Below are 20,506 nucleotides of genomic sequence, written 5' to 3' on the forward strand. Positions count from 1 at the left end.
AAAATGCTTTCGCTTAAAGTGGGAAAGTAGATACTGCATTTGTACAGTAGGGAAAATGGCGGTGCAAGTAAATAAATACGTTAATCACCGTAATTCGTAAATCAGTTCCGTAAAAAAAGATTGTATTATGTAGTTTTAAAAATTATATTTGCATGCATTTTAATATTTTCTTACGTTGCGTAGATTATGTATTTTGCAAACTTAAAAACAATGCAGGAATCGGTCATGGTCGATTCCAAAACCATTGTATTCTGAATCCCACGATTCCAGTGGAATCGGTGGAACCGACCGATTCCGGAATCGGAATCGACCCATCACTAGTAAATACATTTTGGACATAACATATTTTGAATCTGTAGTAGGAAAAGTGAACAGAAAACTAGCTGGACTTAACAGGTTTTGTAGCTTGTTGTGCTGGTGGACATAACGAGTTTTGATACTGTTTTGGCCATGGACTTGATGGATTTGGAACTGTATCCAGTTTTCAATTAATTTTTTCAGGGGGGAAAAAAGGCTTTTGTAGCAGTTTTGTTTCTTCGAGCGATGCATATTGCTATGCTCTACAAAATGGCGCACTAATCTCAATTTCGGAAAATTGTGGACTTAACGAGTTTTGGAAATGGACGACTTATTTGTCCACTTGATTTTACAGCACAGAATTCTAATACATATATTAATTATATTAATAATAACAAAAAACAGTGGCTGCTTCACCTAATAAAAGTGTGTCATTATATATGAAAAATAGCAGAAATATAATTTTGTTTTTGTTGCCAAAACATGCATATGTTTAGCAAATTTTTACCTGTACTAGTTAGACATGTTAATAAAATTCTCCAGTCTCAACTTATGTACTACACTTTTTTTATAGTTAAATTGTTATTGGAACGGTTGATAACGATGGGTCTCCCCTGCGATGTAAAGTAGCTGTCCAGTGTGATAAAGCAGCACGTGGTGTATGTGACAGGTGCTGTTTGTGTCCATCAACACGGACGAAGAGGACCACCAGCGCATCCTCGAGTTCTTCGGCATGAAGAAGGAGGAGGTGCCGGCCATGCGGCTGATCCGGCTCGAGGAGGACATGGCCAAGTACAAGCCTGATGACGCCGAGATCTCGGCCGACAATGTCCGCTCCTTCGTGCACACCTTCCTCAAGGGCAAGCTCAAGGTGCGACCCTCCACTTTAAAACACTTGCATTACTGAATAATAAAATCCAGCGAGGTGGTGCAGTAGTCCCGTGTTGGACCAGCATTCAAGAGGATCCAGTATAGTCCCACTTCTCCCATCCTGATTTTGGTTTTCTGTGTTAACCCCTCCAGGCTCCTTACAGCAAGCCATGGCTGACCACATCTGAAATATCCGTGACTTTCATGGTGTATGTCCATCTAATGATAAATTAATTAATTTTTCATTTGTAACATGCCTTTCAAGAATTAAAGCTGGTTTACTTTTGCGATAGGCATGAGACAAATACAGGTACACTATAGACAAAATATAAAGCTGATAGGGCAAACAAAAATTAAAAAGACTCTACATGAAGTGGGCTCTGTATCTGGTGCATCTTGTGAAGAGTCCAAAACCAAAATAGTAAATCAATAACTAAAAATTCCTCTGCTCCTCATTCGTGGCTGGATCATCTGACTTACATTGTAACGGAAGGGCAGACTTCTCGTTCGGCCAGACCGGCGAATTGCAGTAGATAGGCGGGGAAAATAGCATCAGCTTTAGTTACTGTTGCAAGACTAGTCTGTGGGTTTGAGTGGTGTCAGTTGGGTAATGGACTTCCATTTTAATGAATGTGTACTTAAACATGCATAGTCCCACATGATTGGGAACTTGTCAGCAACTGGATGTTGCACTCTTTAGAGTTTAATTCTTATTAGTGATCTGGTATTATTATCAAATTAGATTTGTTTGTGTAACTATTTATAGATTAGGCTGGTGCAGTTCCCCAATTTTTTGGTTCTGGTTACTGTTCCTTTAAAATATCAGCCCCAGAACTGACTTTTGATAACTATGGTTACGGTTACGGGTATTTTTTTAATGTTTGTTACCTCTCTTAACGATAAGTTTATCATATGAAAACGATAAACAAATCCCATTCTTTCAATGTTATGAACATTTCACGATGTAATAATTCACGGAAAATGTATGTTCTAGAGTATAGTCTACAATGAATTTGTGGAGAGATAGGAAAGCCATCTTAGTTTCTATATTTTTTGGCCATAATTTGTAAATTTTTGTCTTCATTAAAGCATAATACAGTGAAATTCCGTTACAACGTACTTCAGAGTAAAGTATCTTTCATTTCAACGTATGATTTTAAATTCCCGCTCAAAACACCAATGTAAACAATGTAAAAATATTTCACTTTAACATTAAAAACTATCCTACCTTTCAATACAACGACCATTCTTTTCCAGTTATCAGGAAAATTTTACATAATTGTTACTGTGTTTGCGCAGGGGTTCTTTAATATAAATGTACATTATGATTAATTTTTATCACTTTCAATAATCGTTAACAAGTATTAAACATAAACAAACACTGTCTCAACGATTCATAGAATCATAGTACAGTATAACACGCCATTCTTCTTTCTCCATAGATCAAACACTTAAGTGCACGAGACGATCTAAACAATTACTGTCTCGCCCTTCTTCAGACAATTCTTTTTTAGCTGCGCCATCTTTTGGTTATTTGTAGAGCACGTTTTAAAAGTTTTAATTAACACAGTGTACAACTACTAAAGGCCTCAGTGCTTGTGGCGCCAGATTAATATGTGCAGCTACTTGTATTGACACACAGATTTATATACATGCACATATGCTTGTGTATAGGGATACAGTTGATAATAGGTATATTATAATATTACAAAACACAATGGTGATTTTAATAATTTATTAATGAAAGTCAGAATTATCTCAGGTTTTTAGCAAAAGGAAAAATATTACTGCTTTCAAAATTTTAATAATTGTTGTCACTGCAGAACATATATATATATATATATGGAAAAATGTCTGGAGTGACGATGTGCACATTTACTTAGCAATCAAATGTCTCTTTTGTTCGGGTCCAATATCGTATACACAGATTCAGTCTCGGTAGAGCTTTGATGCTCTCTCTCCCAGACCACTGGGTAATTAAAGTTGGGTTGGGTGTTATACAAGTGTCAAATTAAATTCGCGTAATTAATATTACAATATTTAAGTTTCTCAATGTCTTTCTTGACAAAATTAATTTGTTATGGGCGTGATACGTGTTTCGTATTAACGAGATGGAGTAACAAACAGTCATATATTACTCACGTATTTATGTACTCCTAGAATCGTTAAACTTTTGGATAAAGCCCTATTAATGTACAATGACACTTAAACAATCCGTTCCTTTCATCCGTTTGTGCGGATGCCTATTTCTAAATAGCTATCCTTCAAGATAGTTTTCGACGAAGTCAGATACGTGTCTATTCATTGATAGGCCATTACATTACCTTTTTAAAACCTTCTTAATTTAAGTAGTTTAACAATGCGTGCCACATTTAAAATACGGCTCCTGATTGGCCGAGAACTAATGATAGTTACAAATCTTTTAAATGAAATACATCAATCCCGTGCGCAACAATAGCGCGGAATACAAAATCTTACGTTACATTTAAAATAAAGACATTTAGTTATAAAATTTTAGATTAATAAACAAGGTGTCAAATTAGCAATTTACTGTTACAAGTTCAATTGTTCTAATAGGGGTCCTTGCAATTGCTAGTTCTCAAAACGTTTGTTTCAGTCATAGAGCTTCAATTACATAGATATACATTAACAAATCCAAAGAGTTTTCAAATGATAAAAATATATACAGGACGAAGAAATATAAATTAAAATAAATTATTAACATAATCTGGGCTGGAAATGTACCCAGTTGCAGTACAGCAGATACAAACATTAAATAAAAATTATATTTTAACTTATATACGAAATAGAAAATCCAATAATGTTAATTTATGCAGGTTAAGTTTTGAACTGTTTGGTGTCACAACATGGCCGACACACGTTAATTGTGTTGCCATGAAGGTCGGAATATCGCCTGGTACAGCCATTCTATGACGCGCGCTGTGGTTATCTATGGATGCGAGGTTTGTTTACGTTTGACGTGGCACGAGGCAAACAATATTTTTGATTGAATACTTTAATCAGGATGGATGGCCAAAAAGATAAAAAGAAACGCAAGCAGTTCGCTTTGAAGGAAAAAGTGGAAATTTTAAAAGAAGTTGACAAAGGCAGGAAAAATGCAAATGTGGCACGGTCGTTTGGTTTGGTGCCCACTACACTGTCAAAAATAATAAAAGATCGCGAAAAAATAATTAAACTGTACAAACAGTCATCTTTAGCTGCTGGTCGCAAGAGACTTCGTCTAGGAGATAACAAGGAAATTCTATCCCAATAAATGTACACATCTGGAAAATAGTTGAACCCATTTGTCATTTTGTGTTCAACAGATATAAATTTTATATGTGAAGATCTAGAATTTAGGTTACTGTATTAAGTTCAGTAATTTTTTTTTTATTCTTGTTTTACAAATATTTGCTTCCAAGCTAATGTAAAATTTGATCCCCTAATACTTTATTTTTAAAAATTAAAAAATACTACGTTTTAAAGGTAAATATATAGACTTTCAGAATAAAGTACTTTCATTACTAAGTATAAAAGTTGAGGCTTTATTGATGTACTTTATAACAAGATTCTACTGTATATTTGAATTAGGGTTGTACGAGAATGAGATTTAGACCTCGAGAAATTTTCGAGAAGAAAATATTTTTCTCGCAAGAAACGAGACGAGAATGAGAAGTTTTTAAATAATCAAGGTTTACTGTAGATATCACTTTCAAAATATATTGTTCTGTACATAAAACTGTTGTTTAAAATATAGAATGACAATTTAGTTGCCTGTGCACAACTGACATGCACCACACGTTATGTAGGCCTACACTGAATTATAAATAAACATTCACTCACTTAGGTAAAAGTCTAGTAGCTAACATGTTAATTGTGATGATAAGTATCAACAAGAAATCATCTAAGAAGAAATAAAAATAACCTGTACTAATAATAACAATAATCGTATCAATAAAAATAACAAATTATGATGAAAACACCTTGAATTATTAAACACACTATTAAACACACTATTTTTACATCCTTTTCTAATTTTCATGGAGAAAATTAAAAACAAGTTCTTGCACATGTTCTATAGCAAGAAGTTGTCTCCTGCAGCTAGCTCACAATGTTCCCAGCTCCTGAGAACACTCGTTCACTGGCTGCCTCAGTCGCAGGAATCCCGAGAAACTGCATTGCAATTTTGCTCAATTCGGGGTAAAGACTACTGCCCTTCTCTTTCCACCACTTTAAGGGGTCATCCGCTCTTGGAATAGTGGGCAAAGAAAGATAGGCTGTCACTTCCATGTTGTCATTATTTTCAGCCTGTTGTGCCAGTTCATCGAACACATTCCAGAGAGATGATTTCTTTTCTTGAGCTTCAGGTTTTTCTGAATCAGAGAGAATATATTTTGCTTTGGAATGGCAGCAAGAGTGTGACCTCCCGGAAAGTGATAACAACCAAGTCAAAAAGTCTTGAGGGTAAAATCTTTGGAAAGTGGCATGTCACTGCCATGAACACATCATTGGCAAGGGAAGTCCACAAGTCACATGTGAAAGACATGGAAGCTACACTTGCCAATGCATCTTCCACTTGTTTGCTCACATTTTCTTTAACTTTAAGATACAAGCCGGGGACTACACTGCGTGAAAACGTAGTTCTGCTAGGTACTCTGTATAGAGGCTGTGCAGTACCAAGAACTTTTATGAAAGACATGTTCTCCACTGTGTTATAAGGTAACATGGTATCAGCCAGCCATTCCCCAATTGAATTTGTGATGGCTGTAGCTTTCACATGAGTTGGAGAGCATTTAAATGTTTCCTCTATTTTAAGCTGTTTGGGCACAGGTTCTCCAGATACACTAGAAAATCTAGGCAGTGATAATTTTTGTTTCTGAAGGTCATCAAATTTATTTTTTATGGCAGAGTGCTGTGAAAGATGTCTCAGTAGACCTGATATATTTCCGGACTTCATTTTGATAACTTTTCTACAAATGTTACACGTACCCATTGACTTATCGCCACACAGATATGTCCACATCTTCCATTTTACCGTAAAATCAAAGTTTAATTTGACAACAAAGTTTACTTCTGTTAAACTGTTATATTTCCGCAACACTTTTTTTTCCACTTGGTTATGCCGCAGTTGAACATAAAGCAATATTAGGAAATTATTCTTATATTCCTAATAACATTTACAGGCGTCACATTATTTATTCATACCCGCAGAGTAGCTCGCGTAAATGGGAAACTCTGGTACTGTAATGAAAACAAAGTAATTATACGAGGGAGGCTTTGGCGGGATTCATTACTCGTTACGTCTTACGACTGAGACTGAGTGAAACAAAGGTGGAAAAGGAAATGGGATGAACATACTATTTATTCTGCCTTATCAACGGGATTGAACACACACATTCATGTAATTTTACGTAATACAAGGGCATGAATTGTTCTGCGTGTTCAATCCATTCCTTTCCATTCTAGTCCATTTAACAATCACTTGACCAGTCTTTTATCGGAAATGAAATAAGAAATGGAACAGCGAAGCAGACTCGGCCTGGCACACGGTCAGCATGACCACCATTCCCTTTTGTTCGTTAAAAAGTAAATTTTGTATTTTGCTGTAATCAACATTTCAGTATGCTATTAAACATTACCGAACAAAATATTATGACTAAATTAAAGGTAATACTTTAATAACTTGACCGTAATAACATGTATGTAAACAAAACCAATTTTGTAGGATAGGTTCGAACGTATTTTATTATGTATTACGCTTACGTAATTTAAAAATTAAATACGGCAGTTTTTCTTTCAGGATAAATTGGAATTTTATATGACAGTTTTTATTCACAGTTTCGATTATTGATATGGTTTTGTATGGTTGACTATCGGCTAGTCTTAATATCTCTTAATGATTGCATCATGTTTGCTTTGTGTTCTGCCAAATCATTTTTCGTCCAAACAGGCAGATGCGTTTGGTATTTTTAAAACATTTAAACTAAAATAATGTCAGTGTGTGTGTAATGTTCAACATATTAGAATACAACAATCAATATCAAATTTAGTTTCCATACCAAATTGAGTTGTTACCGGTACCAAAAAAAATTCATGTTTTTTTTCGAGAAATTATTTTTCTCGTTCGCTGTTCGAGAATGCAATACAGTAGAACCCCGATTTTGCGAACACGAATTTAACGAAAACAGCGATTTAACGTAAAGGTTTTCAGGAACCAACAAAAATCACCAATTTATTAAAATAATAATATAGATTTCCAAAAAATGCAAGTAAATAGTAATGGAATCTTATTAAAAAATACACTCTGTGGTGTCAGTAATAGAATGGAGGTACTATACATTAATATGTGCCTTTGCATCATCTGTCCAAATACTAAAATTAAAAAAATTGTTCAAATTGCTTAAAAACTCCGGGCGCTGTAACTGAATTGCGTAGGTGCGTGCCATTGTGCGCGCCTGGATAGATAGACTGTCCGCGACACATGACGTCATGAAGGGTTTCTTTGTCCGCATCCCCCTCCCCCTCTTCAATTCCTGGCTTGACTCCATGTTATGGTTATCTTCCAAATACGCCCGCATAGTAACAGTGCTAGCCAATAATCACACGTTTCCAAATATTCCCTTTCCCATCCTCCAGGTTTTTTCAACTTGTGACCACGTCACACCAATACGCCATTATCATTATTCTCTAGATGTGTAAAAGTAACGAAAAAAAGCATACCCGTATGTATTCGTTACTATAACAATTAGTACTCGTTACTATCGTATCGTTACGTTACTCGTTACTTCTGAAACCGCATTAAAAAGCTATTTTATGTTGCACCAATGAATCGAGTGGTATTGCGTACGCGTACATTATGACGTCGCGTAAATAATAATAAGTAGAATATAAACAATTAACAATATTTGATAATTAACAGTTTTTGTTAACCAAGAAACAATTAAATCTCATTAATGCGGTTTTTTTATATTATCTCTTTTAAGATAATAACAAAAAAAACGTGAAAATACGCGATAATAAAAAACAAAAACATACATATTTCTAATTTGTAAACAATACTTTCTTGCGTTGTTTCTGTTCCAATCTCAAACTTTATCTACACACACAATACCTTTAATAAGCAGTAAAAAAAAATGACGACGAATTTCCAAATTATACTTTACTTAATAAACAAACATCGTTCTTTGTAACGCAAATTCATCGAATATGCGCGCGCATGCGTAAAACATACGAAAAATGTGAGTAACGAGATGCAGCCGTGTGTAACGTTTCGTTACTCGTTACTAGATGGCGCACCCGTTACTCAGTACCGAATACATACGGTTTGCTACAGCTCTATATTCTCAGTAAGAGCTTTGTGCGCGGTGTTTAGTTTTTGGAATACGTTTTTTATAAGTGCTGCGCAGCTGAGCGAACAAAGAGAATCAGCCGGCGGCCACGCCGCACCGTAACAGCAGCTGACCGAGTACAATGACCTTTCTCCTCGTGCGGCGCGCTATGGACGGTAAATTTCCATCATTTTGCGGCCTTTTTTTTTTTTTAATTTTTTACTGTGACACAATGTGTATGTAGCTCGTTTTTGTTAAAAACGCTGCAGGTTGCGACTGTATTTTAATAAACTTTAACGTATTTCTTACACTTTACATATTTTTAAACTTTTTTTTATGCCTCATTTTTCACGAATTCTAAAATTCTGTATGTACGACCGACGTGTACGTACGAACCGGGGGCCGTACGAGCGAGATCAAAAACGTTGAAGATGGAAAGTTGACGAAGTCTGAGATAGCACGGCAGCACAAGATATCAGCGTCGACCCTGTCTACGATATGGAAACGTAGGTACGCGATTATGAGTGCGGGGGTAATTGAAAATCGGTAAATCGGATTTAACGAAACATCGATTTAGAGTAAACATTTTCGGTAACCGTAGCACTTCGTTAAATCGGGGTTCTACTGTATTTCTCAAAATTTTTCTAGAGGTTCGAGATCTCGCACATCACTAATTCAAATAGAATTCCTGAAGTACATGGTAACATACATTTAACCAACTGATCTCTGCTCTAACAAAGAAGAAATTTCAAATAATAACAAAACAAACTTTTACTGCAAAAAAAATAGGTTCTTTTCATGCATTGGTGGTACTTTTTTTTTTGCCAGTGAGAATATTACGATTTATGGCCGTTCGTACGTTTAAGGCCAATTAAAATATAAACCAACCAATGCAAGCAAAACATGTGGCGTTATAAAACAATTATATTTGAATTGTAAGAAAAAATATATAAAAATGCCAAAAATGCTGAATTAGAAAATTAGAATGTAATTTTGCCATCAGGATTTTGATGCCTGTAACGAATTGCATACCTATCCAAGGTTTAAGGTTAGTTTTAAAATACTTAATACAAATTAAGTTTTATATAGGAAAAAGTTTGAGGAACATCTTGCATGTAAAAAAATAATGTATATCTTATTCAGAAAATGGTGCGACCGAAACATTTGACCACATTAAACAGGAAATCATATTGTGCAGGTATATCTTAAACGAGCATTTTCCCATTATAACTGCTAAATTGTCTGACAGCAACTTGAATACTGATTGCTATTGTACGTTGCTTTATCCTATTATATTTACTTACCTATACAAAGCGCTCAGAATCTTAACAGCAGGAAACAAAAATATCATGCAACATTTATGTGAGAATTTTTGCTCATAATTTTGATGCCCTAAACTAATGGTAACGATTATGCAATAAAACACTGTGTGACACACTTGAATTTCATTCATATTTATTTTAGCGCTAAGATTCCAATTCCCTCATTTTTTATGAGAATTGAAACCTGAAACGAGGTTCATGATGTAAAACCAGTCTGCACAGCCTTATTATAGATTATGGTGAATTTAACCCGTACTTGGACAGTAGACGATTCTTTAAAACAAAGATTTGCACCTCCGCCATTTATTTTCCATGTAGTAACATAACCTTGAAAATTCAGGTACTGACTCATTATTTTAAGAAATCTTATTTAAAACAATTATTTTGTTATTAATGTAGAGGCATTACTGATATTTTATTGCCAGCAGGTAAGCTGGTACCTAAACATTATATTTACTATTCTGAAGAATGCAAATAAAAGGTAAATAGGTTCACACTTGTACATTAAAAAAAAAGGCAGGACTAAAAATACTCAAGTTGGATGTAATGTTAAACTTTGTCAGTGAGAGTAAAGGTGGTTAAAAAAAATTTGGGTAGGCTGTATTTTGGACTTCATCTACCAAGGGTGTGTTTCATGAATTTCCATTGTGCTGAACAGGAATTTTTTGTATGAAATAAATAAAATAATTTAACATAATTGATGGGGCTTTACTTTTTGACATGAATTCAATAAATGTCTTGCCTTTTTGACGGTCAGGTGGTTACGCCAGAAAAATTGCGATACCAGACCACTTCAAACTTGGGCCATCATTCACAACCACTGGCTCAACTGACCATATCAACATCAGAATCATCAGAGAGCATATATTCATGTCCATTACCAAATAATTTTCTGTAATTCCCTTCGCTTCTCACAAGGTAGATAAACGACTGAGGCTTGCTCGAGCGCAAATTTAGCGCCTCATTCGGGGACTCATTTTTCGCCATTGGCTCATTTCTCTCGGCTACTTTTTACCTAATTTGACACCTACAACACTTATCTGCATTAATTGTTTTTGCTCGTGTGATTTTGCTTGTTTTCTATCTTTTCTCCAACATAACCTGTTTTTGCGTAGGCATTTTGTGATTAATGGTTCCAAAACCAAAGTTAGTAACTTTATAGTTATTCCACTCAACTAGCACAACTCAGTGCTCACTCACGAGCAACTTAAAAGTTTAAATCCAGCAAATCTGTCTAATACTTTCAGAGTTAGTTCTCACCAACTTCAATTTGACACTCCCCACCAATGCTCATTACGTTATTACTGCAAATGTTAACCTGGTGAGTCATGCGTAACGACCATGAGCAAAGTTTGCTCTACTTCTGTAGCTTGAATAGTTTATGATTTTTATTTAAGCAGTGTTGAATCCTCAGCCGAAGTGACACCCAACCTGAGATTAAAGACATATTCCTGTTGAAAATTCATTTCAAAATTAACTTCTGATTCTACTTTTAAATAAACCTTGTTATGAGCCTTGTTATGTGCTCAATGTCGGCAGTTAGCGTTGATGACAGAATATAGAGCTAGGCCGGGTGTTTTGTGCCTGCAGCAACACCTGCTGTCCCAAGACTTGCCACAGGACTGGGATGCGAAGCCAGTGAAAGTGTTGGTGTCGACCAACTTCGACCAGGTGGTGAACGACCCGAAGAAGGATGTGCTGGTGGAATTCTATGCACCGTGGTGCGGCCACTGCAAGCAGCTAGCCCCCATCTACGACCAGGTGCGAGGACTCGCTGAATGTTGACACGGCCACTCTGTGTTGGACCATGTATTGCTGCTCATGAATTGCTTTATTACGATAGTCTGTTTCACGGATAGATTGCAGTGCAGAGTAAATGGCATACACTGTTGCCAGATTCATACTACCCGGGTTTTTAAAATTATATTTTTTTATTTTGTATACCATCGTTAAACATAAGTTTTTATATTTTTTTAATAATACATTTTCTTGATACTTCTAAGGTCATAAAATATTGTCTACTTACAGTATTATTACATTTGAAGGTATTCTGACAGAAAAAAAAAATTAAATGCTAACAACAATTATTATTTCTCAGGAGAAACTATTTGTATGTAACAGTTACTATTAACAACAAGGCATTTCATGAAAGTATTTGCAAATGCTGAAAAGAGCCAAACTTCTTAAAATTTAATTTTATAAACAATATGTTTACAAAACTGTTCAAACCAAAATGCTGTCCTTCAATTACATTGCCTTAGAAATAAAAAATGTAAATTATCAGATTATGTTTTTTATTAAATAAACCAGTAAAATATATTACATCAATTTTTGTTCAAAATTTTACCTTACAAAATATAATTTTTCCAATATATTAAACAAGTTTTTAATACTTTGCAAAGTTTTGTCTGAAACTTTTGTGGTATATAGCCTTATCTATTCAAATTCTTAAATGTTAACCATCATTTGTTTGTTCGACAGCTGGGGGAGGCGTACAAGGACAACGAGAGTGTGCTTGTTGCCAAGATGGACGCTACAGCCAATGAGCTGGAGCACACAAAGATAACCAGCTTTCCCACCATCAAGCTGTACACAAAAGAAAATAAGGTACTGCCCATGTCCATTAGGGTTCTGCGAATATTCGAAATTTCCGAATTTGAGTTCGAATTTTTTGATATTCGATTCGTCAATTCGAATCGAATTCATTTTACAATAATTCGACTTGCAAAATCTGGCCCGGATACACTAATATAAGACATCCCCCCCCCTCCCCCCGACCAACACAAAATGTTTTAAAGTAATGTAAATGGACGATTACATCTTTCACTTACAAAAATTATACAGCGAAACTAGGGCTGTATGGGATAGGTAATTTTGGTTCGGGAAAAATTCGGGCGGGAAGCTATGATTTCCCTCGGGAAACGGGACGGGAACGGGAATTATTTAAAAGTGCAATATGTATCCAAGCAAATTTATTTATTTCAAAAATGGGCTATCAAAACCATATCATTTTAACTTTTAAAAGCCATAGTATTAAAATAAATATTTTGAAAATAAAGAATACTATGAAATGCCTCCATTTTCGTGTATGAACACCAGTTCCTCTGTATGTTCTGAGGAAAGGGACATACGCTTGTGGGATACAATGTTCCCAGCAGAAGAAAACACACGTTCACTTGCTGTTTCTGTTGCAGGGATGCCTAAATACTGCAATGCAACTTTACACACGTTAGGGAATGCATCTTTTCCTTTTTCTCTCCACCACTTTAGGGGATCATCACTTCTTTGTATAACAGGCATACTGAAATAGCAATCAGTTTCTGATGACATGATCTGGTTACTTGATTCGCTCTCAGCAAGTTCGTCAAAAACACTCCAGAGAGAAGTAGAACTCTGTGCCAACTCACTGGTACCTGCAGTTGTTACTGAAAAAAAAGAAACACCACATTCTTACACAATGCTATAGTGGCTTTTGTATAAATAAAATAACTAGGCCTACAAATAAATTAAACAATACCTGGTTGTGCCGTTGCCTGTGTGATTTCTTTTACTTTTTTATCCAGGTGGTTACGTGCCAAAAGTTTTTCTTCCGTTGGAATTACAACAGCCTTAAACCTCGGGTCTACTAACATTTCAGTATAGTATGGCTCTTTTCGATCGTAGCATGGAAATCGTGCTTGGAGAGCCAGAAGTACCTCATTTGCAAACTCCCATCCCTGTTTTGCATTGGTGTTGATGTAGGCCTTCAGACAATTTTTTAGAGAAAAAATGACCGGAATGACCATTGATGCTGATGGTGAACGTTCACCACAAAGTTGGGTTGTAGCATCATACAATGGTTGCAATATATTAATGTAAGAGTCAATAAGGTTCCATTCACTCAACTGCAGATTGTCCATGTTCAGTGTTGGTAAGTGATGAGAAAGAGGTATCTTGTTGTCAAACAATCTCTTCAGCATTAAAAACTCTGAATTCCATCTTGTCTGACAGTCTTGAATCAAGTTTAGTACCGGCAGATCTAGTTCTTCTTGAATTCGATGCAACTGTTCAGTTGCTCGCGCACTGTGTTTGTATCGTCCAACAATCGAACGTGACTTTTTCAGTACCTCTTTGATCTCACATGTTACTTTAACACCATCTTGCAATACAAGCTGCAGTGTATGTGCAAAGCACTGCAGCTGCGTAAACTTAAGTTTGCATAGTGAAAGTCCCAACTTAAGGTTTTGTCCATTATCACTCACAATGTACATGTCCACTTTGTCCCCTGCATTTTCTAAGTCCCATTCATTGAAGCACTCTACTAGTTTCTCACTAATTGCGTCACCAGTGTGTCCACCAGGAAAGCTGTAACACCCTAAACAGTACTTCTTCATGTCGAAATCTTCAATAAAATGACATGTCAGCGACATGAATGCTTCGTTGCTAGCAGATGTCCACAAATCACAAGTGAATGATAAAGAAGCAATTTTGGATAAACTTATTGCATTGGCAATATGTTCAGACATTTTTGCCTTTGTTTTGTTGTACAGTTCAGGTATTACTCTTCTTGAAAAAGTGTTACGAGATGACACTGAATAAAGTGGTTGAGCAATTTTAAGGACTTTTTGAAATTTATGATTTTCCACTGTACTGTATGGCAACATAGCATCAGCTATCCATTCCCCAATACAGTTCGTCAGTGAAATGGCCCTTTCATGTGTTGAAGGCCATTTGTAAGCTTCGTCTAAGCGAAGTTGCTTCTTTGTTGGTTCTAAAGTTTTTTCCCCAATATTTCTGCCTTTCCGTGTTGCTTCTATCTGTTCAAGTTCTTTTTTCAAATTTGGATGTTGCATCAGATGTCGAAGCAACCCAGATGTGCTACCAAAATTGGTTTTTAAAACCTTTTTGCATTGTTTACACTGTGCAGACACATTATCTGGCATTTTTTGGTAAAAAGACCAGATAGGAGTTTTTAATTTGGTGTGGCGACTTTCCATGATGAAATTCACGTACGTAAACACACACACCTTATGTAAAAAACTTCACACTAAAATACTCGCCAACACAGATAATATCACAATGCGTTTAAAACCGGAGTAAAATACATTGAATATCTTGTTCTGTAGAGAAAGGAACCTGAATCTCTGGCGCTCGGTTTTGTGTGTGGAACAGCATCGGTGACAAACTTTACGATAAGTAAATATTTAGAAATAACATTTCACCACAGTTTCTCTCAACGCCTATCTTTGCTTTCACCGTCGTTTGTCCTAAACACCAAATTTATGAACGTTCAAATACATTTCGATGTAATATACATCAGTGTCGCCAATGTCTTTCCGCAATATTTCTTATTCGTTAAAACGAACATCACCGAACATGCACGAAGACGCCATATTTACAAGACTTTGAACGTTCACATCACCAAACGTTTTACTCATGGCCGTATGGTACACCTTGGCAAGTGGCACAAAAAAAATGTTTACAATGGCAAACGAAGCTGAGAAATTGCCGTGGCCACAAACGCACGTATTAAAGTAAACTAAATACAGTTTACACAATTCGCTTTACTTTTATTGTTCCGTCTAAACTTGTGTCACGGTTAGCTATAAAATGGAGCGCTAATGCAACATTAATTGCGGGAAATGCTTTGCATTAAACTGGAAAATAATGCATTAAAACTATAGGGAAAATGACGGTGCCAGTAAAAAAATACGTTAAATACGCAAATTCGTATATCTCAGGTACGTAAAAATGAGGTTCTACTGTAATCACAGAAAACTTATGTTCCGTTACGAATACACCTAAAGATAGGTTACGCAGTGATTTTATCAGAAAAATTATCAATGTACATTTTCGGGAAATATTACTTTCCCAAATAATTTCGGGAAAAATTCATTCCCGAAATTTCCCGAAAAATCGGGATCCCGCCCAGCTCTAAGCGAAACCCCTTATTTACGTTACCGTTATTTACGTTTTCCCGTTATTTGAACCATTTTATTTCTGTCCCGTTTTGACCTCATTATTTTGATCTAATGCAATAAATTCCCGTTGTTTACAACGCGCCTATTGCTTTACGCAGTTTACGCCGTTCGTTCTGATAAAACTGCATACTAACTTAATTAATCCTATTACAAAGTAATCTGATGTGTAAATCGTGTTTTAAAGACGTTTTTAAAAGTTATAAACTTCATCTTTAACGTTTCGGGAGTCGCTTTATACCGCTTATAAAACGTAAGCAGCGCCAGTTTGGTTGTGTTGATTCCTGTATTCCCGTATAGAGTGTGCGCACGTAGTCGAAGATCGATATCCATAGCTCGCAGACTGCATGCACGCGCGCGCTCTGTCAAGAACGATCGTTATGCGTATAGTTACAAATCACGTTCTTGTTACGGGTTTCTTTTTTTTTACGTTGAATAAAATGGTTTTATTGCATCACTCATCAATTTAAATTATTTGGCGTGCTCTCGCAAAGTCTACTTTTTATTTTTTAAATAAACTTACTTTCCAGGAATAGGTTTTGTTTTTATGGATTACTTTACATGTGTTTTTGTTTTTTTTTGCATAATAGTAGCACCCACGGTCTCAACCCTAATTTTCAAACCTGATTTTAGAATAAAATGTGCGATGCTTAAGTGATAAAAACGGTAAATTTGTTTGTTTTTTTTACAACTTCCTTATGCTGTAATATTTTTATTAATATTTTTATCCTTGAAAGTCAAACATGCTAAATAAGGTAAACTGTGATACTTTTTATGGTCTTTCCTTTATTTTCACTTTCCCGCTTTTTTAAATTTTCTTTTTATATTCTCAAATTCGATTCGAAAAAAATTCGAAACTCGTGAATTTTTTTGAAATTCGATTCGAATTCGATTCGAAAGGAAAAATCACAATTCGCAGATGTATAGTGTCCATTGCAATTTACTAAAGCGTACATCTGCGTTTTACTAGATATGCTATCCAATACTTTGCAGATAAAATGTAGGAGTCGTCTTAGCTTTGAAATACGTCAATTTTTCGCAATTGGCAGCCATCTGGAACTGCTTTCTGCACCTTTCCAATTTTGCTTCAGGTTCTGATCAACACCATATACTGTAATGTCCAGAATATAAGCTGACTCACATATAAGTCGGCCTATTGCTTTTCAGTTTAATATTTTTTTTGGGGGGGGGGGGGGGGATAGTAGATTTTAAAACAAAAAAAAATTTACTTGCTTACAAATAATGTAATGTACTTCTTGGGAAATTTTTGGTCACACTTCAGAATACAAAAGTGTTTCCTTAAATACAATTGTTAAACTCAAAACTTTGTAACAACTTAACATTATCAGTAACTAGTTTTTTCCATCATTGCAGCTCATGCTTCTTTCTCTTTCTGCTGGTTGAAACTTCTTTGCTGGCTTCAACTTGTCACAAAATATTTTCCGTACACTTCTTAAATCCTCTCACGATGGATTTTGAACTGATGGATCTCCAAGCTGTTAAATCCACTCCATCATTTTGCTAGCTGATGGCTTCTGGATGGTACCTGTAGGTATCTGTGAGCAAGCCTCACTGCACCACTCAGTGTATAGTTGATGAATACAGTAGAACCCGTTTATAGTGAACCCGCCTATAATGAATTCCCGTTTATTGTGAATTTCCATCTCGGTCCCGGAAAAATGATGTGAGGTTATGTATTAATTTATTGGATATAGCGCACATTTTTCGTCAATGTTGATACGTTTTCCCGCGTACCACGAACAAATTTTGCCGACATAATGCACATTTATCTCAAATATTTTCATATAATTACAAGTGTTTTCATAAAACGTCTATTCTGGATCACATTGAAGTTTTTCTCCGCAATACGCTACTCGATTGTCCACTGTTCATTTCATAAACAAGTCGTATTCAAGTGGCCTTGGTAGGCTACGTGTAGCCAGAAATGGTGATCAGTTTGGTGAAAATAAAAAATAGTTTTCCCTGCATAGTTAAAGAATGTGCGAACGCTTGTACATTTAATATGTTATCAAAATTAAAAATAAATTACCGCCACACACATACATATGTACATTATAGCAGTAAATTCAATATTTTTACGTCTCATTTTTATCGTTCACGTTTCGGACATTTTGATCGAGTAAGGTTCGTAAGACTACCACTAGATAGAACTCTGTGGACTAAATTTTTCCATAGAAAGTGAGAAAATTTTGTTCCAGCTTTAGCAACTGCGATACTAAATGATACGTAGTGATCTTTGATGCGCCAGACTCGTTATTTTTCGTTTATTTACTTTTGACGGTAAAAAGAATTTTGTTTTATTAAGCTGCAAATTTGCTTCAATAAGAAATACGTACATAAAAAAGGGTGAAAAACGCGGTAAAAAACGTAAGGCATTATATGTGCGAGATAAACTGGACATTATTGAAAAGGTAGACTGAACCCAACTGTCCCGCACGTGTTAATAGCAAAGGAACTGGGAATTAAAACATCCACATTAACTACAATATAAAACAAGCTAACAATCTTCTTTCTCAAGCTGCGAATACGTCACAGAGTACCTATTAAACGCCTGAAAAAAAGGAAAATACACTGATGTTGAAAAACCATTAAAAGAAAGTTTGTACATGTATAGTGCTTTAAAAATATATCTGCATTTGCTCATAAAACTGTTGCTTTGAGTATTTTCATTCGTTCTTTTCTTGGCTTAGGCCTATGTGTAGTTAAGATTTTGCTTTTGAGTATGTATTGCCAATATAAAAGTTTTCCCAGATATAAAGTTTCCCCTCTATAGTGAACATATAAACTACTCCCTTCAGATTCATTATAACAGGGTTCTACTGTATTGTCTTGGAAGGGCTTATTTACAACATCCAATACTTGAAAATGGATGGTCACTCCTCCCAGAATAACAACCAGAACAATATAAAGCCACTTAATCTTATTCTTAACTGCTTCAGTTAGATGTCCCTTGAACAAATCCCATACTAACATTCCCCTTTTGCGAAGCATTGCTCCAGGTCTCACATTCCAGCCTTAAAGCCATTCTACCAGAGAACTGTCATCCAGCCGGTTTCTTGACATACAAATAAAACTTGGTGGAGGCAGTTTATCCGTGGACTAATTTTTTTACAGAATTGCAAATGATCTCAGTTTCATACCATCAGCTGAAACACTTAAAAAATACAGTCGCCCTCAATTTTTCATTTGTAGTTTTACTGACAACAGACTTGAACTCTTCTCATTTACTGTGCAGTTGGTTGACATGTGATGTAGACAAGTCTCTCATCAGTATTTCCTATTTGGCTGAAGAGATAGTCATGTTCTTTTTTCTATTTTAATATGAAACACTGGTATGCAATCAATAGTTCCTCACAGTCATTTGGAAAGCATTGAGCAAGTAATAATTTGCCTCTTGAGTGCAAAACCATTATGCATCATCATGCGCTGACACTAGACAATACTATCTTTGAATTTTCGCAGTGGAACATTAATTTTTTTGCCACTTCAAAAGCTTTTAACTGGATCACTTCTCTTGTTATTGGAAATTCTTAGTTTTGTTCCTCCCTAACATAGTGTACTACGCACTTCTCAATTTCCAAGTATTTGCCATATTTATGTCCCCGGAAAGCTTTCTACTGTGATTTTTTTTTCTTATCTTCCGTCTTCTACCAGTCGCACACATTATTTTATGAAACGCTGTACCTTCGTTTTACTGCGAGTGAACTGTTTTCTTGGCATATTTAAAAATTATTTACCGTATATACTCGTGTATCGCGCGCCCTTTTTTCCCCTCAAGTAAAGGAAAAAAATAAGGATGCGTGCTATACACGAAAAAAAAAAAAGGGGGGGGGGGGGGTGTGGCGGGGAGGAGGAGTGGAAGTCGTTAACTGCCGGGTGATGGGTGACGTTTCTGGCCAGCCCCCACACATACGCACAAGCAACAAGGCCTCTCTTTCACACACACACACACACACACACAACCCCCCCCCCCCCCCCACGCACGCAACCTGGTCTCTCTCTCACACACACACACACACACACTCACAACACACACACACACACACACACACGTGCGCGCAAGCTTGCACGTCTCTTGTTTATTTTTAGACCTCCCCCTCTACAGAAAGCCAGCGCAGCTAGTAAAATAAAAGAGAGAGAAAGAATGTTGTCGCCATTCCCCCTCCCACTTCCTTCGCTTCCACGTCGCAGCTGCTACCGGTGAGTCATCTAGTCCTCCGCGTCCCGTTCCTGCCTGTCTCCCTCCCTCCCTCCCACGTACCAGTTGTGATGATACAGCGCTTCATAATCTTCCGTCTACACAGCAGAGTTTAAGTATTTTCCTGACGCATCACTACACATCAATTTAAATTATCATTTGTTTCACACATACAGGTACCACAAAATGTTAGTAAAATTTATTTATGGGAAAAAAATAAATTTTTTCTTTGGAATTTGTTGCAAAAATCGTGGTGCGCACTATACACGAGTAAATACGGTATTTAAATTAGCACCAAAACTTCTCCCTTTATCCTTATTTACTTGTTGACTTTGAGTGCCTGCCACATCAATTATTAACTTTTCTTCCATGCTGTCCATATTATTATTCAATAACTACAAGTAATATATTAGTTCGATTCTAACTTATGAATTAAAATTTGAGTATGAAGTACAGTAAATAATGAACAAGAGACAGAGATGGTACAATCGGAAATAAATATGCATTTCGCAC

At 35.9% G+C, this 20,506-nt stretch overlaps 1 protein-coding gene across 2 annotated transcripts in view; it reads left to right on the forward strand.

Annotated features, from left to right (window-relative positions):
* LOC134538158 (protein disulfide-isomerase) overlaps positions 1-20,506 on the forward strand; it is a 63,585-nt gene that overhangs the window by 32,583 nt on the left and 10,496 nt on the right. For both annotated transcript variants that reach the window (XM_063379223.1, XM_063379213.1), the window contains exons 6-8: positions 968-1,168; positions 11,408-11,578; positions 12,299-12,424. In XM_063379223.1, the coding sequence (XP_063235293.1) occupies positions 968-1,168; positions 11,408-11,578; positions 12,299-12,424 (498 nt within the window). The remainder of the gene's footprint in view (positions 1-967; positions 1,169-11,407; positions 11,579-12,298; positions 12,425-20,506) is intronic.

The sequence above is a fragment of the Bacillus rossius genome, chromosome 1 (assembly GCF_032445375.1).
Source record: "Bacillus rossius redtenbacheri isolate Brsri chromosome 1, Brsri_v3, whole genome shotgun sequence".
Lineage (NCBI taxonomy): Eukaryota > Metazoa > Arthropoda > Insecta > Phasmatodea > Bacillidae > Bacillus > Bacillus rossius.